Genomic DNA, 26,465 nt, shown 5'->3' with positions numbered 1-26,465 from the left:
TAGCGGAACAAATTATATTTATTCACTCAAATGTACACACATTCACGCTGCTTCGACACAAGTGTGAGATCGCCATTTCTAATTCACAAACTGACACAAATAATTAAAGAAAGTGGCTAAAGTTACAAAGCAGTATCTTATAAAACAAAGCCGAGTAACAAGAGTGAGCACGACATTAGAATGGCGCAAATATTAACTGTGGCACATCAGTGGGTTTGTGCCCATAGTGGAGGCTGTTTTTCACACATTTGAACTTTTACAATAGTGACTGACTCCACAGAACTGAGTACTGACAACGTCAAAGAACCAAACATTAGAACTAAATACTTGTATTTTTATTTACTTAAGCAAAAACTTGCCAATTTAAAAAAACAACAACATACATTTGCAGTTTTTAAACTTTGCTATATTTAGGCAAATAGTTGTTTCTGTGAAACCTTCATTTTTGTTTCAGACATGTTCAGCCTTATTTTAGTGGAAAGGAATTTTCTTCTATAGAAAAAGGCAAGAATTAAAAAGGAGATTTTTTAAAAAACATAGGAACTAATAATCATCAACAACCATACTGGCAGCATGTTCTGAAATGTTCCCACTGATAAGCATTTACTAAGTCAAAGCCACCTAAAACATGACAGCACTGTCTCGAACACAACTAGTGTTTACTGGTGTGTAGAAAAAACTATCAGCATTTTGAGAAATGCAAAGTTGTGAAAATAAACATGCAAAGAAACAGATGTATTTGTTGAATAACTTGTGCACTGCTGTAAATACAGGCATGAGGACTCACATCTTCATCACACATAAGCAACGGAACAAAAAGCTCTCAGTCTCCAAGAGGTAAATATGATTAGTGGAAACTGATGGTTTTAAAAAAACAAACAAAAAACAAACTGTTGACATATAGCAGCACTTGCTAATCATTTAATATTTGTAAATATCCTCACCCACAATATAGTCACTATGTTTATATTTTTGTCCAGTTGTTCAGGATTCTTAACACAGCAGAGTTAAAGGTCCAATATGGTGAAAAACTACTGTTATTCTGTTTTGTACATGTAATAAACTTGGTTTAAAATAAAAGCTGTTAAGATAAAATGTTTAATTCTGCCATCTTTGCAATATTTTGAGCTGAAAAACTGAAAGACAGAAGACAAGAAGTGTGGGAACGTGAGAATTTGATAAATTTGTTGAAAAGGGACACAATATGGGACCTTAAACATACAGCAGTGGAGCTGAGTTTGCTTTTTAAATTTATAAAGTTCTCTCTGTGCTGATTCCATGCACTGGACAATACAATGTCACAAAATGTATATAATCACAGGAAAGTCTATGATTGTCAGGTTATTACACGTCTCTGTGACTGATAAACATTGTGCAGCACTTTGCACTCTCCAGAAACCCCAAATGTATCGCAGTGCTGTAAACCAGATAAAGTAAAAGCTATAAATCATTTGCAGCTTGGTTTCAGTGTCACTCCTGAACAAACCAAGGCCTCTGGGAACTCGTATTTCCTCAATCCTAAATCCTTTCCTCCAGTTCTTGTGCAGTTTGACTTGACCTCATTCTGGCCCAAACAATACCCCTGAGCTTTGCTCTTCCAAAATAAAATTCCTGTTTGCTTTATAGAAAAATACGTTTTAAGGATTCTTGCTTTAATATAAAATAATTCTGGTCAAAAGCCCATCAAAGCAAAAGCCCAATGGCAACTTCAAAACAAATCCCGGCCTGCATTAAATCTGATGTCATCCCACAGGAGGAGTTGCTGGGAATTTAGCTGTTAAGCCGCTGGGAATTTAAGTTGAGTCACAAGCGGGTTGTTGTTCATTGGCATGATGGACAAAAGCTCAAGGGCTCCAGATGGCCGCATAATGGCCACAAACAAAACAAAGTGATCACATATAGTTAACATGTATAGAACCGCCTTGGTTCTGGTCACACGTAGTGCAATTGTAGTACACAAGAAGTTACTTCAGACATCTGTACATGAGCAGGCTCTGAGATGCAGGGCAGGCACAGGGGACGAGCTGCTTCTTGGCTGGGGGCATGCACAGGGCATCACTGTAGGGCTGGGGGCAGAGCCGGAGGGACTGTAGTGGCTGATTCCCATGAAGCAACTCTCAGTCTATTTTTCCCATTTTGGCAATCAGCTCATCACAGATCTTTGTGAGTTCCTCGATCTCTTGATTCTGTGAAAACACAGAGAAGGAGGATACAATCTCTGTGTGCCAAATTACACCACAAACGTACAGTGAAAATAGCATCAAATTACATGTTGTATTACTGAAAAGTTTCATCTTGACTCATTATGGCGGTGCCTGATACCTTCTGCTGCAGAGCTTGTTCCAGAGAGTCGTTCTTCATCTGCTCCTTTCTCAGGCTGGCGGTCAGCGCCATGTTCTCTGAGCTCGCCTTTGTGCGTACCTGAGCGATCTCCTCATTGGCCCTGTGAGACACGTGGAATGAGGAAAATTAACAGATGTCTGAAACAACAGCATCTCTAATCAGTTTTTAGCTTTTAGTTTTCACATACTTGTCTAGTTTCTCCTCAGCATGGATTTTCAGTGTCTGATATCGCTGTTCCTCCTGTTTGACTCTGGCCAGATACTCCTGAGCACACTTCTTCAGCACTTCTTCATTCTGTATGAGTAAAACACAGTGTTGTTTATCTGTCACGCACACTGGAAAAAAACAGATACAACATTGTACATCATGACATTATTCTAATATTTGTCTTGACTTGAGTCTCTCCTAATTCTTTTTACATTATCCACTGAGACTTTTTTCTAACCATTGTGAACTTTTCTCCTTCTAATCTTTCAGAATTCCTGCAGTTGCACACATTTACTCCTGGAATCTTCCCATTACAACCACCACAGCTGTCCATTCCTTCATAAGCAGCTGCTGTGAACCAGTTCTGGGTTAACTGGAGGTCAACATTTGGGCCTAAACTATTGTAACTGAAGAGTTTTTGTGTTGGATTTGCTGAAAGAGAGACAGAAGCGTTTTTAAGAGCCAGACTTATCGAGCGACCTTCAATCTAAGCCCTTGTTACGGTTCTTACGACTACTGCACCTAATCGCTGGATACCTTCCAACCTTATTCTCACCTTAATCCTCTTACAACCCTTGAATTTGTGCAACTAACAGCTGATCATCTCTGCACCTGAATATGATACTTCTTGCAACTAACTATCCACAAATAAACTTCGTTAACTGCTTACTTTTTTAAAGCCTTCAAGAGTGCTCTTCATAGTTTCATAACGCCGAAACACGTCCGAGAGAGAGCGTTCAACGGAGTTCAGGTCTGCCAGAGCGGCTTCCTTCTCCATCGTCACTGTGCGCAAAGCCTTCTGGGAGCTCAGGTTGTTGCGCTGCTCATCCTCTGAAAGGACAAGATATTATTATTGAGTGCGAAGTCACTTCTTTTTGCTTCAATCTGGTAATACTGATTGTATGAAACATTGCATTTACAACACAAACAAGTGTAAATTAAAAAATAAAGAGAAAAGGCTGTTTCTGTAATACAGGCCAATGTGGACTAATGTCATTGTAACAGGACACTCACAGTGTAAGATGACACGAGTCACCTTCACCGTAGCAACGCATGAAATTCACAGTTACACAAATAACAGAAGTGTGTTCTGCAGCCTCGACCACACAGTTCAGAACGTATCTGTAGATTGCATCTGCTGACGTCTCAACTCACCAATCATCTGAGCAATAGTCTTCTCGTATTCTGCAACAATCTTCCTGTAATGAGACACAATACATAGTGGTTGATATTAGATCACATTTCTATCACAGCACCAATGCCTCCAGTCGAGTTTAAACCCCCAAACAGCTATTACCAAAAACATTACAAGTGGTAAGTTGGTATATTTTTGGGATAGAAAAGTGTGTTGCAGCATCTCCATGTAACCAGTTCAGTGTGTCAAAACCTCATGACTGCTGTCATGGTGATGGTCTCCATGACAGTGGAGTGAAAGCACACAGCATCATGTTTTCTAACCTCATCTCTTCCACTTCCTGCCTGCAGTCCTCATACTTTTTCTTCCAGTCACTAACTTCGACTTCTTTAGTGATGATCTGAAAAGAGAGTTGTGTGCATCAGTTAAACCTTGTCATTTACCGACGTAATCCACTGAGGCAAAAATAAACACGCCGATAACATTTTACTTTGTGGATAAAAGTGCGTACCTCCTCCCTGATGAGGGTGAGAACTGCCTGTTTTTCTGCCTCACTGATGCAGATGGAATCCAGGACCTGACTTCCCGTTTTCTGCATCTCACTTCCCCCCGTTTTGTTCTTCAGTTTGCACGTGTCTTCGAACTGTTAAGAGCAGAAGGAAATCAGTCATGTCCTCCTTCATCTTTTTTTGTACACTCAGTAGTAATGAAGGGTTCACCTACTAAACTTCAGAAGAATTTATCAGGTACCTAGGACAAAAACAAAGCCGCTATTTTAGCAAAGAGAATTAATCACTCTTGCCATAAAAATGAACTCTATAGTCTAACTGTACGGGAAAACTTCTTGTTATATATTTTCTTATTTTCCAAATTAGTTAAATTCAAATCAAACTACTGTCTTTAAAAAAAAATCACAACATGTATGATTTTCTGTTTGTCTTTATATTAATATGTTATATTTTCTTTTCTCTAATTTTGCCTTTATTCTGTCAAATTCCTCTCCTCCTCATCTTTTAAGCCCTTTTGATCAGTGTTCTTGCTCATCTCAGTCCCTCATCTTCTCCTCCCCGTGTCTCCCTCCTCTCTCATTTTGTCCTTTCTTGGATTATGACAGTCATATTCTAATCTCCTGAATGATAATCTAAATCCATCTGTCACCTAAGTAGATGAACATGGTGGTAGACAGTAAGTACCCCCTCTGCTGCCCTCCAGCACAGTGCAGTCATCGTATCAGACAGCCCATCACACTGCAGCAGCTTTACATATAATGTAGGCGGCTCTAAACCCAAAACTGGGTGGTTAGTTACACCTTGAGGTCACAACATCAGACTTTGCTTGCACTATGTCTTTTCATTACTGTATAAAAATAACCCAGCAGATGGAGGTGAAAGGGTGACTGTTCATATTGTAGTGACATGTAATGCTAGAACAAGTCTCGACTTGTCAAAGCTGTTTCTGGTGCTGGTGGTGACATTTCGGCTTGACTGATAAAAGAGTGCTTAAGCCCCACCTAGTGGTCACTGATGGAGTCTAACAGAGTGTGCAGGACAGTGAGACACATTGATGATGAACACAAGGACTGTATCTGGTACATACAGAAGATGAAGGGAAAATGACTTGTGATAAAGCCTCACCGCAGAGCAGCAGTCTGACTCCTCGGGTTTGGATGTCACATGGCAGTCTTGCACTGAAAGGAAGCAACAAAGTCACATTAGAAGAATCGGGTTAATATGTTGTGGAGTATGGTGTATAGTTCAATGACATGACAAATTAGGTTGTAGTCAACGAGAAGTCAATGCTACAAAAACAACACATGACAAAAACATTTTTTGAGACATAAAACCGGATTTATTTGGAAAAATAATTAGATGCTTGTTTTAATAATGATGTGAATATTCTCCTGACTTACTGTAATTAACATAATATTGTTGATGATTTGTATTTTGATGATTCAAAGAAAACCTCTTAAATTAAGCTTCTATTCTTTTACCTTTAACCCTCTGGACCTCAAAGCCCCTTGACAGTTCTGAGAGGGACGTTACCTCTCTTTTAAAAACTGTCAAAATTAAACCATTTATCAGAGGCAAAAACTGTGAAAACAAAAAGAATGATCAAATTTAAGCATAAGTCCTTTGTATATACACACATGAATTATATATGTATATATATACATGAGCTAAAACCAACTGGGAACGATTTAAAAAGTTGAAGAGTTATGTTGTTTACATTGCAATATTGTTGTCACATTGTTCATTTTAAGATACAGATAAAGACAATGACAGCAAAGTTAAACAAGATGCAAAATTGTTTTTTTTTTTTTTTATCTTCGAAGTGATGATAGGAGGAATTATCTCCCCAAAGCAACAAATATGCCAATTAAAAAGGGACTCAGTAGAACCACAAAACCCTGCAGCACACCACAACACAGAGTTTCTGATGAGGATGTATAATTACCATCAGAAAGGCAAAAGGGCCACTCAAATACCACCCTGATAAAAGCAGATAACTTGTGTAACCACACTGTCTGTAAACAATAAAACCTTTCATCCCCATCCTGTCTGTCATTCAGTTATTCAACCTTGAGATGATTAATGAAACCTCTCCTTCTCCCGCTGAAGTGATTAAAATGTCTGGTGGTTTAAACTGAAGATGACTTGTGTGATCGTATCATCTGAACATGTTTTCAATATTTGCAACAACACTGCTGTGCTCAAACAGGCTGAGCAGAGCAAACAACAACTTTCTCATGACTGACAAAATAACATGTTTACAAGCAGGACAAAATTATATAAATGTAAAGTTAATGATTAATGCTGTATGTGTGTGCGACCTCGTTGCTGTCCGGTATTGATTGACCATGGCATTGACCATTGTTTGCCCAGAGGGAATCTAAAGCATGCTGACTAAACTTTAACAGTAATCTGATCTCTGTACAGTAGAGGAATGACTGAACGATCCACCACTGTAATAGTGTGTATTGCTGATGAGTGGCTACAACACAGTGAAACATTATGAGTAAAAATAAATCTAAATTGAGTCCTTTACTCACTGTTCTGGTCCTTTTCTGGTTTGACCCCGGCACTGCTTGCCAGCTTCTCCTCATCTGTGGCGTGGCCTCCGTGATGGTCATCCTTCAACAGCAACAAACTTCATTATCCACACTGACTGTATGTAATCCTAAAGAGTTAATGCTATACCTCATGGGTTAGACGAAGCTCAAAAAAGGAAGAAAAGGAACATTATCGGTGCTTACCTGTCCGCTAAAGTCCTTCTGCACCTGCTGGTTCTGCTTTACTTTGCAGGAGTTCCTGCGGAGAAAGGTCAATAAGAACAGCAGTGTTAAGACAAACCAGATCATAGCTCTGTGTATGTGTACTTGTGGACAGGTGTAATGATGAGAAGAGAAAGCCTCACAGCTGGACCACATAGCTTTGCTTTGTGTGTGCTGAGCTCGCATGCCCTGCTAAAGGTCCTGAACTACGCAGAAGAAAAAGCAGATTAATGAAGAGGGTGTCTGCCAAATTGAAATAAGAGCAAGAATATTTGTAGGAGAGCATTAGCGGGAATTATAGGCTTTCCACTAACTCTCTCTTCTCTACTTTGTGAATTTATTCCTCACACTTTTTTTTTTGCCACCTTTAGTTTGAGATTGAAGGAAAATTTAGGTTGGGTGAATGCATTTAGAGCTTGAAGAACCGCTGTTACGAAACACACACACACACTTCTGCAAACATAGTTATGCAGTACTTACAACAGAACACAGAGGAAATGGACTTGCTCAGCAGTCCTGATGCCACACAGAGAGAAGGGAAACAGAATGACAGGTTTTGGAAGGAAAAGGAAGGACAGACACAGGAGAGGACGGGACAGGGTTTAGGTTAAACGCAAGGTGAGTGCAGGGTTATTATTGTTTAGTAAACCAAAAGCCACGACTAAAACTAGACTGCTGAGAACAATGAAACAATGAAACTAATCTTTGATGAGAACAGAATCCTGAAACTAGACACATTTAATTCTGTTGATTAAAGCAATACGGTAAGTATTGTCTTTTCATTTTCATGTTGCAAATGTCATAAATCAATCCCCGGATTAGAAGTGTCACAATAAATGACACATTCAGAGTTCTTCTCGTTGTCTTGTGTTTTTTCCCATACAGTTTGAGAAGTTAGGGACTACTGTTGTCTCGTGTCACAGAATAAAAAACTACATATTTATTCATTAGGATCATTTTGACTTATTTATTAATAAAACAATGGTTAAAATACTTATTAAAGTACTACCTTACTTAAAATACTCTTTGGGGTTCATCCCTCATAGCAATTTTTCCAACAGGAATTATGCTTTGTTCCCGATTACCTTGTTTCAGTTGCAAAAAGTCAAGTATTAAAATTAGTATGCAGGTCTCTTATTATTTTTATTTAACCTTGACAAACTGAGCTAATAGAAATGTAACTTTCCAAAAGAAACACAAGAGGGCGTCGTTTGACACTTTAAATCCCTCTTACCAGCCAAAGAAAAAAACTGCCAAAAAGTCTGCCAACACTTAACATTTGTTAGAAACACTTCATGAATTTAGAACTATAATATCAAGGCTGTCCTATATCAGTATCTATGCATAAAATGCAAGCAAATCTGACAAAAATTCCTAAAAACTAATCAAAAAAATAAACCTAATCATATAACTTCAAGTGTAGAACTATAATAACACTGGTGAGTAATGAATGGATGAACAGGGGAGGAGCAACAGCTGACAGGCCTTTTCAAAACACACAACAGGCCACCACGGTTGGTTAAAATGGGAACACTTTGATCACTTCAGGTTCATTGTGTAACACAGAGAGCATTCACTGCTGTTCTCTATAGCCATTAAAAGAGAGAAGCGTTTGTTCCACTTGAAAATCTCTGAGTCACATTAGTTCAGTTTCAGCTTGCGTGTAACTGCAGCCGCTGACCGGAACAAGGACGATTGTGATTGATGACTGGAGAGGACTGGCCTTTGTGCATGTGTGTCTGTACAGGTCTACTCACGTGATAATTGTGTTGGTGTCACAGGTCAGCTTTGTCTTTGACAGCACAGCGTCAGAGTTCATGTTGCCATTGAGCAAATCAGCATCGCCACAAATGTCATTACTGAGGGTCAAGTTTGAGTCCGGGCTGGAGTCAGATGTCATTGGAGCCTCGTCGTCCACCTCGGTAGGATCAGGTTTGTTCAGCGGGGAGACGACGGACAGTGATGGAGGCCGGAGAGCTTGAGGCTGAGGGCTGGATGGGGGGAGGCCCTCTCCAGCACCAGATTTTGTGCATGGGGTCAAATTAAGGTTCTGGTCGAAACTGAGGGCGCTGTTGTTGGGCGAGGAGCCAGTGAGGTTGTTTAGGGAATCAACCCCTTGTGATGGGGGTGTACTGACATCTTGGTTGGAGTTCTGGTCCAGAAAGTTGCTTGTACCATCAGGAAGACCTGTTGAGAAAAAAAAAAGAAGAAAATTAGGTAAGGTTGCATTTTATAAGAGCAGACTGTCACAAATACTTGAGAGCAAAGGATAAGGCAAACGGACATATAATAAAGACTTAAAGAATAAAAACGTAAAAAACATAAATAAACAATGCCCAAGTGCAAGTCTATACGAGTGGGTCTATTACCAAACCTGATGAGAGGACTTTTAAGACCTCCTGTAAATGATCTCCAGTGACCCCAAAATACTAAGTGATCACAATAATTTGGAAGTAAGCTCTGAGTATGAGTGTATTGAAATCAAGACGTGCCATGTGAGACCCTTTAGAGGACCCTGCTGAAATCTTACAGAAACAGTAATGTTTTGCTAAGGCAGGTAAAGTGGGACGTACAATAGCATTGGTAGGACAAAAAAAAATAAAAAAAAAAATCTCAACTTCAGACACAGTGGGACTGAGATTTACAGTGTTTTCAGCCAAGAAAAAAAATGGAAAATGAAAAACGTGTTGTTGAGGAGTCAGTGCTTGGTGTATAGTGATATCTACACTTTAAATAAAAAAATAAAAGAGAGGAAAGACAAGCAAGACCTTCATTAAGGGTTATGGATAATGTTGGCCTGCTACCAAGTTATCAATTATACACTGCCAGAAAGATTTATGTGTTTTTTCTGCTGTTAAACCAATAAACTAGTCATTTTTCAGCCTGGAATAACTGGTTTTGTGGGCCCCTGGGGGCAGCGAAAACAAGTTACAAACGCATCACTCTTCAAGTTGAAATGCCAGACTTCTTATTTGCATGCACAGAATAGAATTTCAGTTACTGAGCAACGGTATCTTAAATTTATGGCTGTATTCCCACACTTTTAATTTCGGTTATTGTGTCAACAACGCCTTTAGTTAAACATCTTGCTCTTTTACTGCTAAATTTTCCATTGTCATTTTAAGAACAGCTAGCTTCTAGTGAAAAGTTGAGGCCCAGGCAGCTACAGCTGAGCTGAAACCTGCTACAAAAGATTTGAAAAGCCAAGAGAAGCTGCAGATTCATAATTTATTTTTTATTTTTTTTGCGGGTTCATGAATTGGAGTTACACTGTTCACATTATCACATAGTTTTCACTCAAAATATGGATTAAAGAAAATGGCACGAGAGTTAGACGAGATGCAAAATTGAATATCATCTACAAAGCACTGATAGGAGGTAGCTTTACTATCTCTCCAAAGCAACGTGTACACCAAGAAAAAAAATCTGACTAGGACCCTTGCAGCTCACCACAACACAGAGCTCCAGATGAGGACGTATAATTACCATCACAAAGGCAAAAGAACCACCCTAATGCAGCCCTAAGAAAAGCAGATACCTCCTGTAACCTCTCTATCTGTAATCCATGAACGCTTCCATCCTCATCCTGTGTCTGTCATTTAGGAATTTAACTTTGAAATGATTAATGAAACCTCTTCTTCTCTGTTGGAACACTTAAAATGGCTGCTGGTTTCCTCTCAGAATACTTCTCTTCCTGTGTCCCCACACATGCTGTCACCAGCTAGCTAACGGGCACAGCAGCAGGCCAGTCCCTGTTGAGTCACGCTGTTGCTGAAACACAGAAATCTCTGTTACTGACAAAAATCCCCCCCCCCTCTACAGACTGTAAAACTCACACAACTACACTCAATAATAAACCGACAACAACCTCGCCTGTATTTCTCCTCAACATGCACAGGACATGAATGAAGTCATTGTGGTTTCACCTTGGGTGGGTAATAGTTTCTCACATCGTTTGTCATGATCACATACTAACGTGTGACTTATTACATAGCACAGTCAATTAATGTAAGTTTAGCTGGGCTTCTGCTCAAAGTCAGGGTACTTTCAGAAACACAACATACACGCCCTGTAGAGACAAGGAGCAGATGTAGAAGAACCGCACCCAGTCATGCAGAGTACACTCCACCACGTGGCCTAGCAACAAAAACAACATCAGGCTTTATTACAGTTTCACAACTCAGCTAAAAAGAGGAAAAGGAGACAGGAGGAAGTAAGCGAGTGTCAGTCAGAGAGACACAGATACTAGCAGACACATAGCTGTCTAATGTTTCATCTTTGTTCAAAGGTACATGAGCTAGATTTTGGCATGTGGTTGTTGCCTTAAACAGGCAGTGATTCCACCAAACCATCTTCTAATTATAGGGAACCCGAGTATCAGTTTCTCCACACAGTCGATCTATTATTTATGAAACTAACCCAGATTTTGTACTTAGCGTGTGACTGCTTTAGCATGAAAAGGAGACAGTTATTGTCTGCAAACTAGCCGCAATAATAAACACATAAATCTTTCTGTTATTACCCAGCACAGCTCCTCATATACTGTGGTCAAAGCATATCTAATCACGAGAAGCTGAGATATTTAAACCATGCAGAACCAATTTAGTACAATTACAATCAGTTACTTTTATTGATCACTGATGGAGATAGAGAAAGTAAGTTTGCAAACATCAATGATAATCCCATTAGTTTCTGCACAGAAAATGGACTCTGGACTCTGCATTACCATGGTAATGTGTGGTACTTGTCTCTGTGGGTGAAAGCAGGACAGCTGAAGGAGAGGGGGATGAGGAGGGGGCCACTGGAAACCAGTTGACCTCTTTGGCAGCTTCAAAAAGACAGGATTCAACTACCACCCATTTTATTTGCAAGCCTGTGCCTGACCAAAGAAAACTCATTTGCATTTTGAAATTACCTTTCATACACACACTTTGTGATAGATGACAGTGTGTGCTGAGCCAACATAATATTCAGTGAGCAAAACAATGGCGCCCATATAGAGTTACACAGAGTAACAGTGCATTGTCAAAACATCATTTACATTTCAATTTAGAGACATTAGTGCAATTACTACTACTGCAGGGTGGCATGTGTGTGAAGTGGTTAGCAACAGATGGACTACTATTACAGTAATAGTGTTAGTTCATATAAATTACAAAAGAAAGAAAGGAACTCTAACACACAGCTGGCTGAAAGTAAGAAAATATTTGTTTTTAATGCTCACAACATAAGATCAAGTAATAGAGTCCAATGGCAAGGAGCTATTAATGTAAGGAAATAATGATAACACTTCAGCTGTGGTAAAAACCAACATGTATGATATCATCCATCCATCATCTATACACTGCTTAATCCTCACTAGGGTTGGGGGGGCTGGAGTCTATCCCAGCTGACTTAGGGTGAAGGCAGGGGACACTCTGGACAGGTCAGCAGTCTATCACAGGGCTACACTTAGAGACAGACAACCAGGCACACTCACATTCACACCTACAGACAATTTAGAATCACCAATTAACCTCAACATGTTTTTGGACTGTGTGGGAGGAAGCTGGAGAACCCAGAGAGAACCCACACTGCACGGGGAGAACATGCAAACTCCACACAGAAAGATCCTGGTGTCCCCACTGGGATGCAAACCAGCGACCTTCTTGCTGCGAGACGACAGTGCTAACCACTGAGCCACCTTGCAGCCTTGTATGATATCATCTTAGTGAAAAATACATTTTTCTATATGTGGACCTGTCTGACCTCACGCTCAGTCCTGATGTAGGTCCGACACATTTTATGAGGTAAGCTTTTCCCACTGAGCATTTTAGCACCAAACACCCCCAGAGTATTGGCTTGGATATGGTTTAGTCTGACTTTCAGGATGTAGGATGCCATTGGCTGCTTATTTAAGGTGGCTTTGTCCTTCCCTTCTGCTGTCTGCATTTTACCGTTTTTCTTACAGGGAAGAACAGCAACAAGATCCAGGCAGCAGCCTATCGCAATGAAAATTTAGAGTTTTGCAGAGGATTTGAATCTCTGCTCGTTGTTTTCAGAGGATTATCCATGTTAATGACTTGTCTCCACACATGCAAACGTTCCCACCAAAACAAATCCACCTGTCACCATTTTCAGGGATCCCTGAAGTTGCATCCTGAGCTTAGCCTCGCCCAAGACTGTGAAATTCAAGTCTGCACTGAAGAGATACAAACTAGCCAGAGCATTTTGTTCCCTCATAGAACAATAACAGTGAGTTGCAGCCAGATCATTATGTACAACAGAATAGGCTTGCAAAGCGAGACTAGGTATTGTTTGAACTCTTTCCTTTGTAATGCCAATACATTTCCTAAGAGACCCACAAATACACAGCTTAACAAATACTGAGAAAAAAAACAAAAACATTTGCTGGAGAGATGTACAAGTGCACTAAAGACACGGTGATATCACTCTGTGAATTTAAGCACAACAGCGGCACGCCCAACCACACCCTTCTGTGATGCTGCTGCGGTCAGAGATGAAACGAGATCCAAGCAAACAGGCAACAGAGCAGCACTGCTTTTCAGCATTGTGTTTGGACATGGGTGAAACCCGCGTTGGACGTCATTCTGCATAGATCAAGCTGAGCCAGTTGACCGTTCTCTCTGTTTAACAGCGTAGAGTCACGAATTACACTGCAGCCTAATTCTCAGTCAATAGTGAGAGGTGGGGTGACAGTCTCAACACATGCTGAACACATCAAGTATAGGTCCATGTTATATCAAGCACATCAAGAGTCTGAGAGATGTTTTGCTCTTTAATGCCTAAACACAAGCAGACAGACAAATACTTTGCTTGATTAAAATAGAGACTGCACTTGGCAACATTATTGAATTATATAGAAGTTCTTTGACCAAAAAATCCCTAAACAAGATTATCAAACTGACAAGACATTTTTTGTTTGCTTTGGTAGTCTAATGTAGATGGCAGACACAGTTCAGTTAACAAGTATTGCAGCTTGACATCCAGCCCTGCCTCAGAATATCTAATGGTACCATTCATGTGTGAAAAGAAACAGCTGAGCTCTCTCACCTGTGTGATTGGAGTTGTCCAGTTGTCCCAGCAGCTTCACAACACCTGGAGACTCGGCCTCTGGAGTCTCGAAGGTCCCCTCAGAGTCCGAACTGTCGAAGACAAGAATGAACAGATTCATTTTATGTTTGTAATCTAAGTGATGTTTAATCAACAGAAAGCAGAGACAGACACTGAAGCTAACAAACAGATGGAAAGTAAAAGGTCGGAGCTACAACTGAGCTCAAGCGTTTGGGATTTTATGTGGAAACACAGATGGACTCTCTGCTGATACTGAGAAAACCTACCCACAAAACAGCAACAGCTATACTCACAAGTGATTTGCAGCATATGAGGAAAAACTAGTCTGAAGTCATTAGCTTTTCAAAAAACAATCAACAGTTTTTGATAACAGAGAGGTATTCAAATGTTTATTAGTCTAAATAACTACACATATATACTTATGCATAACTGTGAAGGCTCTAGTCATGTGTTGTAGTGTCCTTCTAACAAAAAAGTCATGACTTTCCAATTTCAATCTTCTGTTTTCCTAAAGTGACATGAAAACAATAGATTTCGAAGCTGAAAGCAGCTGAACATAAACAAGCTGCCTTTATTTTAAAGGAAGTCAGAGGAAGGGAGAGGAGAGGAAGCGAAGCCTTACAAGGCCACCTGCATCCTTTGCTCCTCAATAAGGACACACTGTGTCCCACAACAGTAATTCACACACATACACACACATGCAGTCTTTTGGTCTGCTGTGTCAGCTGCCTAGACACCCAGCCCAAATATATTTCCAAACTGAGGAGAGACAAAAAGGAAAGGGAGAGACACTGGCAGTGAGAGTTTATGTGCGTGTCCTGATTCCCAGGCACTTGATCACACATCAAAACGTCCGCAGTCTAATGAAAAACAGCACAACAAGGAACAGAGCTCACAGTGCCAATACCCACCCACACTCCATCTCTGATAACTGCTTCACACAAACACATCCACACACTCTGGGGCTCTATACAACACCACCGTCCAGAGCTAATCCTAATATACATACCCACCCTCCCCTACCCTGCACACACACATACACACACATAGTGAATCACATCCCAGTGATGGCCCCAACGGCTGCAATCTTGGATGGTTACTTAGAAACTAGAAATGGATGGGGGGAAAAAATCCAAAGCTTTGGAAACTGTGGCTTTTTTCCCCTTCCCCCCAGCTTCCAGCAACTGTTCTCCAACTGCCAAAGAGCCCTCACACACACACACACACACACACACAAACACTCAAACACACATAAAAACAGACCTAGACAGTCATATCCTGAGTGTTTGGCATCTCAAAGAAACAGGATGGTGCCTATAAAGCAACGACTCACAAAACAGCACTTTGAGTGCCTGTATTTTGACTAAGCGTCTGTTTTTAGCCAATGACAGCATTACCCAGCCACTGGATCCACAGCTCAGGAAAGAATCTGAGATTATACCACAGCATCAGTCCGTTTATCTCTGTGAGTGTGTGATGCTCTGTGTGTGTGTGCATATATCCACCACCTGTCAGTATGACTCGGGGGAATCTGCAGTCATCACACAAACACCCACACTCCCAATCAATCAATCTCCAAGTCACAGTGGTATTGGAAAGCTTTCTGACTGCATTTCTAACACAGAACCAGCTATCATGCTCGCTTCACTTTCACACTTTACTGTGTCCAAACCCTCTTACTTGTCCTCTCCGTCATCCTTCGCTTTGGGCTGCCCATCTTCTCCTGTAGCTCCCGTCACTGCTGACCAAGTCCATTTGGCCCACTGGACCGGAGACAACCAGGACATCCCTGCAACACGACGAGTCCTAACCCTGATGCCACCTCTGGTATATAACGGTAAACTTCCCCTTCCTCTGGATCAGTTTAGATTGTTCTAGCTGTCAATCCAATCTGCAATTCTGTGATGTTCCACACTCACAAGCCGTCACAAAAAATACAAGGTTGATCTGTCTTGTTGATTTTCTCCCTGCCTTCTCGCTTTCTGTATGGCTGTCTCACTTCCTCCTCTCGCTTAGCCGCTTAGCTTTCCCATCCTGCTCTTCTGTGTTGTTGACGCTCGTGAGCGAGAAACGTGTCTCACGCTGCTGCAGCTGCTTCTGTTGCCGCTTTGCTCACCACAGCACTGACTCACACAGTGCAGATTACTGGAGCATCAGTAGTCACTCCCCTCCCAGCTCCCCTCCTCCTGCCCCTCAGCTCTCCGTCTGTGTGGACGATCAGCTGGTTAACAGACATCGGCTGCTGCTCCCACATGTTTGCTAACTCGCCTGCTTGCTCTCAGGAGTTTGCCTCTCCCCTCCCTGATTCTTTAAGGGTTTTGTAAAGAGAGGGGGAGGCAATGTTTCCTGTTTTAAAAGGCAAGAAGAGTCTGGTTTCTCTGGGTCAGACAGACTGCCAGACATTTATGTCTCCAAGAGAGAGAGCAGATGAAAGGAGATCAGGGTAAGAGGTTAGAAATGATGTGGCATATGTAGTATGTTTTAAAAATATGAGGAGGTTGTTTTTAATCTGAAAAATCCTGAACTTAAAACACTGCAGAATCTGACATTTCTACAATTATGCCCTCCTACATAGTCCAATAAAACAGAATTACACAATCCATCATTACATAATATATTAAACCACTTTTATTGTGTGGAATACCAGTTTCCTAGGTGTACTATGTTCTTGGTTGCTTTTAAACATTCATGGTCTTTTTTATTTCTCCTGGTCTGAAGGAATTTTCTTATAAATGAAGTGACTGTGCCTTAGCCGTCACAAGGCCACTGGGATTTTGAGAGGTAATTTAAAGGTAACCAGAGTTGTTCCTAGTTTGTTTACTTACGTGGCAGTCGACACAGTAGGCAATTGTGACCATGACAAAGACCTTCAATAAGCGCAAGAGCAATTACTCTGTGTTTGTTTTCCCAGGAAGAATGCTCCTTTTATATATACAACTGAAACTGACAGAATGTAAATGTCAGTACCACAATGTGTAACCAACCTAACTGCAAATCTATTGTTCACTGAAAATATCCAGGCCAGACTGGAAACAAATCAATACAACAAACCCAGATTCAGCAGTAATTGCTGCCCATCACAGTAGCAGCGAAAGTCATTCAGATGAAAGCTCTGATCGCTGCTCACACATGTGCCTGTAAAACTGGTCATGGGTGGCTTATGTAACTCTAAGTTAAGGCTTTTACATTTATACCTCTCTCCCTCTCTCTCTTGGTATCTAGGCCAGATGAAATGTGTTCGTTCAAAAAACATGGAGCATGACTAATCTAATAACAGGAAGATGGTTCAACCACTGTGAAAAGGGTAAACTGCAAAGACGCTCCTCTTTTTAGCTTCACTTTGAAGTACCTTCACTGCTGTTTACTGCTCACACATGAAACACATGGAAGCAAAGACAGAAGCTACATTATCACACAGAGCTAGCCCACAGAGACATACAGGCAGATAATGGATAATGCATGCTCCAGTCCCCTCACACATGATGTTACACACTGGTGAACACAGAGAAAGAGGCCCTGTTCAGTCTGTGATAGTTGGAAAGAAAAACAGAGTGAATTAGAAGCATGAGCATGGCAGATAGAAAACAGCAGAAGGGGGAGGGAGAGACAGGAAGATAATGGGGATGAGGATGTATTGGATATTGAGGGGAAAGAGAAAGAAAGTGAGTTTGGGTTGGGCTAGAATCTCAAACATTTGTTTGTGTTTCTTTAACATTCCTAAAATGGTCTCCTTTCCCCTCCTTTGTTTCCTTATCTGTCACTCAGAACAGCTGAGAGGACGAACCGGTCTGTCTTACAGAGGAGGACCTGCCTGAATCACACAGTTCTCACAAAGGTCAACACATGAGGCAGGTCGTAAAACCAAATCGTGAGCGTTACCTGGCACTTGCAGGTTCAATTTTACAATCAGACATGCAAGCAAACAGTAAGAGCAGGCTGAAGTAGAGGTCTTTTCACTTTATGTACTACAGCTGCCCTCACAAAGTACGCATTGCTTAATTCAGTATGCATAAAAAAGGGACATGCTACCTTATCATAATATTACATCTTAAACTTTGATCATCACAGTCTGTGACATGAAATAAATCTGTGCACTCTCATGTGAGACACTGTGACATGGGACCTATCTGTGGAGGATTGTGGGAGCAGAATGGCCAGAAAAGCAAGCTAGCTTGTATACTGCAAAGTGAGATAAGATGCAGTAGGACACCCAAGTATTTCTGGCATACTGCATTGACATGTATTGGGACACTAAATCTTTTTCAAGCATACTATATAGCACGGCAGTATGGGCACTGGAACACACAACCTAAAACATTCTTCAAGATCAAGATTGATTTAATGGTCGCAGACAGGAGGACAGAGGACAGGGGAAACAAGGAAGCCACAGCAGAGAAATGAGATGGCTGTTAGGAGTATATTGAGGGGCAGATTAGCAGAGTAGGAACAGGTAAGGTTGGGATTTGGCTGCTCTGAAGAGGCAGAAGAATGGATCATGAAAATACAAAACCCAGACGAACTGATAGGAGGACTGAAAACCATGACAAACAAAATGTCAGGGCCTCCACCGATTCGTAACACAAAACCCCTTGAGCAGCACTCTCACATGCAATGGACATCCTGTGTTACACAAAGTGTTTACCCCACTACACCTTCAAGTTATAAACTTGCCTGCCAGCACGCACACTAACAACACATGTTTTTGAACAGGACAGGGAGACAGCCTGCAGAGATGGAGTGGGAATATCCGTAACTCTCTCCTTGGCAGACTCATGAACCTCAGACAGAGAAGAAGAAAAAGAAAGGGAAAAGAAACAGCTCTTATGTAATACCTTGAAACCACAAATAGCACACAGACTAACAGTAGCAAAACCCACACATACATCCATATAAAATCTAGAGATGCCATCTTAGCACACACACAACCTCATATGGCAGATAAATAGACACATTGCTCCAAATGGACTGGACCTATTATGCGTGTTTAGTGTCAGTTAATCCAGCAAGAATGCACATCCTTAATCATCAATTATATTTTGACTGATAGCAGCATGTGCGGTTATGAGCTAAAAATAAATCGGCCATGATGAACATGTCTCTGAGCTGCAACAGAGGTGATGTGATGCTGGATGAGATAACTATGTGTGTGCACACAGGGAGAGAATTAGCGAGGCATCTCAGCTATCACAGACTGTTTATCTCTGCTCTAAATCCCCTGCATGATGATATAAGGTTATCCAGCCTGAACTTCACTTCAGTGCAACTATAATACCAAGAGTCTCCTCCTGACCAATACTGTGGCTCTTTACAACTATCTTAAAATTAGAATTAATGTCCTTGAAACGTACTCTGAATATTCTTAGATGGTGAATGTTTTTGCTCTAGTGCCACCATCAGACATTTTATTTTATTTTACAATAAAATAAAATAACAAAAATCTAATTCTAATGGGTGGATCCCTATGACATTTAGTTTACAATTTTTTATTTGTACATTCATGTGTCCTCCTCCGAATCAATTAGGCATTAAGGTCAACTTTTCACATGAGGTATTGAGAAAGTCCTCTGCTGCTCCAAGTGAGCAGATTGCAATGACAAATTAAAGTGAATGATGGCGATGCTGTCCCAGCCAATAATGACTAGACCGGATGTCACATGGGAATTTGTTTTATGCATAGTACATGTTTTTACATTTTTATGCCTCCACACCAGTAAGAGACGCAGCTGGCGACATCAGGTTTTCAAGTCTTCAGTCTGTACATTCCGTTCTTGTTTAGGTGATGTCTCAGGTACACCATGTGGAAATTTCTTTAGCTGATAAGAATTTGGTGGTCAAAGTTCACTGTGTTCATCTCAAAAATGTACTTGTTTTGTACCATAACTCAAGAATTCATTCGCTAACTGTGACTCAGTTTCACACAAATACCTAATAGTATAAAATGATAAAGTAATTACAGAGTACACTGGTCATTGTGTAATCATCCATGCTGTTTGGCTAGTTTAAAGTCACGGGTACTCAGTTAATTTAATTTAAACTTGTGTTTCAGTGATCACAAGTGTATTCCCTTTTGTTGCACTGTGTTGCCACTTCTATTGTATTCTAAACTATTCATTGTTTATTTCTTAAAAGAGGAAAACCTTAGGAATAATGCAGTTATTGAGACATGATACAATGTTGAATCATTTGTCATGTAAGTGATATTGCACACATGCATATTGCTTTTGTTGACACTGTAATATATGTGACTGGATTGATGTGTGTAAACTACAACTTGACTGATTGGTAGATGCATACAACCAACATTCCATCAATCTACTTATTTTATGGATTTTATCTTATTCTATCTATTTTTTGTTTGATTATTTGTGTTCTGTCTTTCACTTTACAGTGTAGACATTTTTTTCTTTTGGACACAAAAAGTTAAGCTCTGGCTAAATCACATCTGCCTTTTGACTTTCAAAGTCATCCCGACTTTTTTATGTTGTGCCATCTTCAAACTGCCATCCACAAACTGTACAATTTTATCCCCAGCACAGCTAAGAATAACAGATTCGTCCGTATGTTTTCTGCCCAACATTTTCATGTTGCGGAGGATAATTGCAGCTTTCCTTCTTTTAATTTTAGGCTTTGCTCTAGTCTTCTTTCAATTAGAGGTTACATTTAAATAAATGTACAAAGTGTTGTCTCCAAATGTTTCATGTTTGATCAACATTTACACAGCACAAATGTCAAACAGCAGAGATGCAGTGTGATGAACACATCTGTGTCAGCAATTACAGCATAATTGCTCCTGGATATGGGCCTAAACCCAAGTGCCTATAAAGTGAACATAATTAGCCCAATTACACATGTTGGTTTAATTTAAAATGTCAATTTAACTCTCAGGTTTCTTTTAAAAAAGTTTCCTCTAAAAAGCAAATGCTACATATCAGAATCTTGATCCCCTCTGACTGAAATTTTCCATGGACTGTTGAATAATGAAGTATTGTATAACACAGCTTCTACACATGAGCATGACTCATGCTTACATGAATAGACACATATGAACCAGCTAACATACCATTGGTCAGTCTATGTATATGATATTATCTAATCTTAGGCGAGTAATATGGCTAGGTCATATTTGTTAGCTTACTATATGATTTGGCTCCATCTAGTGGTCATTATTGGACATTTCTCACATAAGTAAAAACAAATAACAGACACAGCAGCATTCGATTCAGTCATCGCTTCAATGATGCAAAACTGAGATCCCATCCATCCACCACTATACACCGCTTCATTCTCACTAGGGTCACGGGGGGGGCTGGAGTCTATCCCAGCTGACTTAGGGCGAAGGCAGGGGACACCCTGGACAGGTCGCCAGTCTATTGTAGGGCTACACTTAGAGACAGACAACCAAGCACACTCACATTCACACTTAAGGACAATTAAGAATCACCAATTAACCTGAACATGTTTTTGGACTAGTGGGAGGAAGCCGGAGAACCCGGAGAGAACCCACACTGCATGGGGAGAACATGTAAACTCCATGCAGAAAGATGCCGGGTTGCTAACCGGGATGCGAACCGGCAACCCTCTTGATGCAAGGCAATGGTGCTAACCACCGAGCCACCTTGCAGGCAAAACTGGGATGAAAAAGTAAATAAGGCTAAAGGAGCTGGAGGAAGAAGAAATGTGTGGGAGAAAGGCAGATAGATATGTAACAAGCCTGACATGACTTTTGGGAGCTTAAACAGAGCTGGCAGGGTTTTCTGGTTTTACCATAAAATCATTTGGAAAAGAATTTCAAAGTAACACAACGGAAATATCGACAAAGAAACCACATAAAAAGATGGGTAGAAAGGAATGTGGCACTGTTGCTGACATTCACTATCTTTTGTTGATTTTTATACTGTAATGCAGCTCAGCCTTATCAAGGACACAGCAGGCTCAAAGATAAAATATGCAGAGAGACGGATGCTACAAACTCTTTGATTTGCTTTTGGGAAGCAGAGCTGTGTTTACATCATTGATGTCTCTGCATGTTTTATAGAGAACACCCAATTATCTGCAATCGGAGCAGAAAACTAGCATGGAGTGAGCAGAGTAAGACTCAGTGGAGCCGCAGCGCTATAGTGCACTGAACTAACTTAACTGACAGTGGCATGATAAAAAAAAAAAAAAAAAGAGAGAGAGAAAGAATGAGGCAAGAGAAGACAGGAGGGTTTTACCCGAGAGGAGTCATGTACCGACACCAGCAGAGTTATTGTTCATGACTATGACAGGAACACAAGAGCACACAATTCCCAGACAATAGCGCATGTACATTGTGCACACATGCACGCACAGAACAGTGGGCTGACACACCCCCTGCTGTTTCACTTTATGTTTGTGTTTCCATTCATTTTCTTCACTTCTTTAAATCCACTTCAACTTGATTTCCAATCAAAGTGCCACACAGCTGTATTCATTTTCTGTGATTCAAACACAGATACCTACATCAGCTATAATGATAGCTTTCAGTCATCATGTTCACAATCATACCACAGTGAACTTCACTTTGACGCAGACACAAAACTTCAGTGACGGCTTATGCATCATTAAAATGCTCATCCTCGAATTTTGTGTCTGCCTTCATGCATTCACAATGCGTGGCTCTCTGAAGATAAGAGAAGTTTCTCAGCCCTCACTGTTCTGAATTTGTACCACTGCAGCAAGAAATGAGCTCCAAATGCAGGTCAGCCTCTTCCCAACTGAGTGACTGTCTGGATGTTCAGAGGTTTTGCAGAGCGGGACGTCCACTGAGCATCCAAGACTGCTCCAGTTAAGACATAAAATGGATGATTAAGCCAACTAAAATTAGCCCAAAAGATGAAAGCTGCAATCCCACAGCAGCGGTTGGTTTCCTAGTTTTCCTACAGGGAGGACCCCAACCCCCACCTGCCCTACCACAAGCACAGATGGATGCAGAGTACTACAGTATGCTTGGGTGGCGAGAGAGACTGCACCTAAATAACAATGAGCATTGATTCAACATGGCTTTGATCCCCCTGATCGCTCAAATCCTCTTTAAAGTCAGCAGCTTTGCCTCTCTGTCACTCACTATGTCTTGCTGCCATCTCCAAAACAACATCTGCTTCAATACATGGCGGCACCGCTTCTCATATAAACAACCGCCGTTCACCACGACATGACAAATTTAAGAGATGACTGGCCGAATATAGCATCAGCAGCATATTATGTGAGAGAAAGTGATCCGCTATAAGGGGCTTACATAAGCTTTTAAAACACTGGGATGAAAAGCATCACCGGGAGGACAAAGTGAATGGACTCACTCTCTGTTACAATGGATTAGAGAAAGAGGAAGAGGGTGAGTGACGGTTAAGTGCTTTTAAGCTCTGAGAAATTCCTCAGCAACATCTTCACTCCCATTCCTTACATTTTGAAAGCTCCAGACAGCTGCAAGTTATACATCACACAGCACTTTAAAGATGTCAAACACACTGCAAGAACAGAGCAGGACTTCGTGGTACCTGCTTGGACAGAAATAAACTGTACGGCTTGTACGACTAACATAACACTTAAGAATTAGGGTCACAGCTGCATAATTCATAGCTGGAAGCGGTATTATCTCATCTACTGTGGTAAGTATAAACGCTACAATTAGACAAGCGGTCTGAACTGAGGAGGGATTGCCCTAATCTACCTCTCCTCTGTCTTGCTCTCTACCTCTCATTATATTTGAATACCTAAATAATATTCAAACCAGCACAGGAGCAGAGGCTGTGTGCGATGACACCTGATGGGTTAATATGATTTCAGTCTAGCAGGGAAAGTCATGACCTAAAAGAAAGCATCAGTGTCCCAGCGCTGCCCTTCAACTCCTCATCTCACTCTCCTCTCCTCCTCCTCGGCAGTCACATTGAGTTCATCCACACAATCTCAAGTACCAAAGGGTGAAACTGATCTGCTGTCCTTGATCGATTGCGCTTGCATCCGAGCCAATGCAAGTTTCTTCCCCCCCTCCTCTACAAGCACACAAACAATGAAGAATGTTATCTTACATGCTGCTCTTCTTCCGAGGAGAGCTGACGGATCCCTTCCTGTGTTGGCTGAGGGAGCCCCCCATGGCAACAGCGGAGTCTGTGTTTGTTTCAGGTTTATCCCAGACGCTCTGTTTGTGCTATTCCTCCTTCCAAGGTTCACCTCTGCTTCTCCTCTAGATAGGCTGGCTCAGCGTCAGAGCCCCACACGGCGCTATTTCTCATGACTGATCAGTTATTCTTTAACCAACCAGCCTCTCTTCCCATCGTCCTTTTCCTCTTCCACTGTCACCGTTGATGCACTATAACCGCTCAGAAGTACTACACATGAATAGCTCCGGTGACAGTCCCGCCTCCTCGCTCTACTCCTCAACCTCCATCATCTCTCTCTCTCTCTCTTCCCAACACACACACACACACACACACACCAGAGGCAGATTACAGTCCCCTTGTTAGGCAGTGCAAAGCCTTTAAATGGAGAAAGACAGGGAGGTAAGAGTGTGTGTGTGAAGGGGGGTTACTTTAAAACCCAGAGTCCAAAGAGCTGGAGAAGGGGGGTAGATGGAGTGTGTGTCAGTGTGTCATGGGGGTATCTGGCAGGCTTGAGAGTATTGTTTAAGAGAGAAAGAGTCTCTTCTATTGTTAGTCAGCTGAACAACAGATCTGAGGTACAGGGGGGAGGGAGAGATGGAGGGAGAGTTGGAGGGAGAGTTGGCGGCATAAAACACAAGCTCCACTTGTTGTACCACATTCCCGCTGCCTGCTGTGACCCAAAACCCACTCCAGAGTTTTAGCATGACAACACACATGCCCTTCTCTGTAAGGGATTTCAGTTTGCTTGCATGCTTGGGTTTTTCTAAGCTCACTAGGCCTGACCTCTTAGCCTGGATGCATTTCAAAATCAGGTCAAACAATGCAGTCAGTATCACTAAAAAGGCTTCATTTAGGTAAAGAAAAAATAGTTCTGAACACACGAAAAGCTAGTTAGACATAGTAAATAGTTTAAGCTAATCCAGCAGAGGCCCTTAGTGGTTAAATAGGTAACTCATACCTCCTGATTCAGGCCTGTCCCATCCTGTTAGCCTCCTGTGATGACATGAAGAAAGGCAGAGGACTGGAGGGTCAGGCAGCGGTGCCCACCACAGGCCCGCCTTTCAGACCTACTGAGAGGCTTTAGTGCATAATTCCTCCCACTGAAATGAATCACATGAGGCTCACAGTGGACCTCCTAATGTCTAAACGACGTTTCTACACGATAGACAAAACCACACAGAACAAAAGCGGCACTGAGATAATTACCGTTCAACAGTTCTGACTCACGGCAAGAACATGAGACGTTTAATGGTCTGTAAAGCCATTTAACCGTTACTCTGGACGTTCGTTAGTTTGCTGCCACTTGTTAGCCTCGTAAATTACGAATAAATACACGAACAATGTTACAGTAAAAACAAATAACTTTGGCGAGTAGTTTAGAACCAGTTTAAGTCAAGTTTAAGACTTCAACTTGCCTCATGGTTGCTGTTCAGAGCTGCAGGTCAATTCAGCCGCTGCAAGTGATGCTGTTTGGTACACGACTGCGCATGCTCGAGCAAATTACCATAGTAACAAGGTTTAGATTGTAAATTGGAGAAATCTGATTTACAAGGTTTGTCGTGTTTTTGTTACAGTAAAACTCCACTCTCTGTTTGATTTACTCTGATTACTCTGTATGTTATTGATTTGATTTAAAAACAGCTCAATATGCTGTTGTTTTTTTGTTTATTTGTTTGTTTTGATGGCCCGTGTTAACAGCATAAATACCCTACAGAAGGCTGCAGTCACTGCTGGAACAAGTATTCAGATCATTAACTTAAGTAAAAGTACCAATACAGCAATGTAAAAAAATAAATAAATAATCTGTTACAAGTACAAGTCATGTGTGAAAAATCCTAGTTTAGAATTAGCAACAAAATGTAGTTTAAGTATTAAAAAACTGTTTTAGTCTCTCTGAATAATATATAACGTTATATATGGCATCTTTATTTTGTTAAATTATTAATACTGAAATATCAGTGGCTAGGCTGCATGTCACTGTTAGCTGCTGTAGGTGGAGCTGCTGTAAAATACTTCATACACAGATTTTTTGTACAGAGAAGCCACATAAATATGAAGGGTTGTGACATTAATAATGCAGAAGACAAAGTTTTTTCAAAAGACATCAAAAGCCCAAAAGACTGGAAACTACTAGTTTGATTGTCAGCAGTGTAATCTATTTCAAAAGCTTGCTATTTTCTACATTGTGTGAAATTTTCATTTGAAAGTGGCTAAAGCTGTCACATAAGTGTAACTGAGTAGAAAGTGCAATATTTTCAAGTGAAATGCAAGAGTTTACACATAAAGCAACAACAAACAGGCAATACTTAAGTTGAGT

At 41.0% G+C, this 26,465-nt stretch overlaps 1 protein-coding gene across 2 annotated transcripts; it reads right to left on the bottom strand.

Annotated features, from left to right (window-relative positions):
* Positions 1 to 24,521, bottom strand: LOC103357452 (transforming acidic coiled-coil-containing protein 1). 2 transcript variants are annotated; one of them, XM_008282016.1, is made up of 13 exons: positions 24,077 to 24,521; positions 14,010 to 14,101; positions 8,714 to 9,143; positions 6,939 to 6,993; positions 6,735 to 6,816; positions 5,320 to 5,372; positions 4,197 to 4,328; positions 4,009 to 4,085; positions 3,706 to 3,749; positions 3,221 to 3,381; positions 2,531 to 2,637; positions 2,323 to 2,443; positions 1 to 2,186 (listed from the first exon to the last, which is right to left on the bottom strand). In XM_008282016.1, the coding sequence occupies exons 1-13, from the start codon at positions 24,139 to 24,141 to the stop codon at positions 2,118 to 2,120; spliced, it is 1,488 nt and encodes a 495-aa protein (XP_008280238.1). In that variant the 5' UTR covers positions 24,142 to 24,521; the 3' UTR covers positions 1 to 2,117. The 2 variants fall into 2 exon arrangements, with proteins under 2 accessions (XP_008280238.1, XP_008280237.1); XM_008282015.1 differs by lacking the exon at positions 24,077 to 24,521 and adding an exon at positions 15,711 to 16,171.
* Positions 24,522 to 26,465: the final 1,944 nt, after the last annotated feature.

The sequence above is a fragment of the Stegastes partitus genome, unplaced genomic scaffold, assembly GCF_000690725.1.
Source record: "Stegastes partitus isolate 25-593 unplaced genomic scaffold, Stegastes_partitus-1.0.2 Scaffold255, whole genome shotgun sequence".
Lineage (NCBI taxonomy): Eukaryota > Metazoa > Chordata > Actinopteri > Pomacentridae > Stegastes > Stegastes partitus.
The sequence above is the reverse complement of the archived record's forward strand: the minus strand, read 5'-3'. Positions and strand labels throughout refer to the sequence as shown.

What these genes read in the sequence shown, in the direction of transcription:
- LOC103357452 (XM_008282015.1), bottom strand. Translation starts at nt 15,817, where the DNA reads ATGTCCTGGTTGTCTCCGGTCCAGTGGGCCAAATGGACTTGGTCAGCA. An exon ending in GACTATTGCTCAGATGATTG is followed by an intron (nt 3,382 to 3,705) that starts GTGAGTTGAGAC and finishes TTGTCCTTTCAG; the next exon opens with AGGATGAGCAGCGCAACAAC. An exon ending in AACAAGCTCTGCAGCAGAAG is followed by an intron (nt 2,187 to 2,322) that starts GTATCAGGCACC and finishes GTGTTTTCACAG; the next exon opens with AATCAAGAGATCGAGGAACT.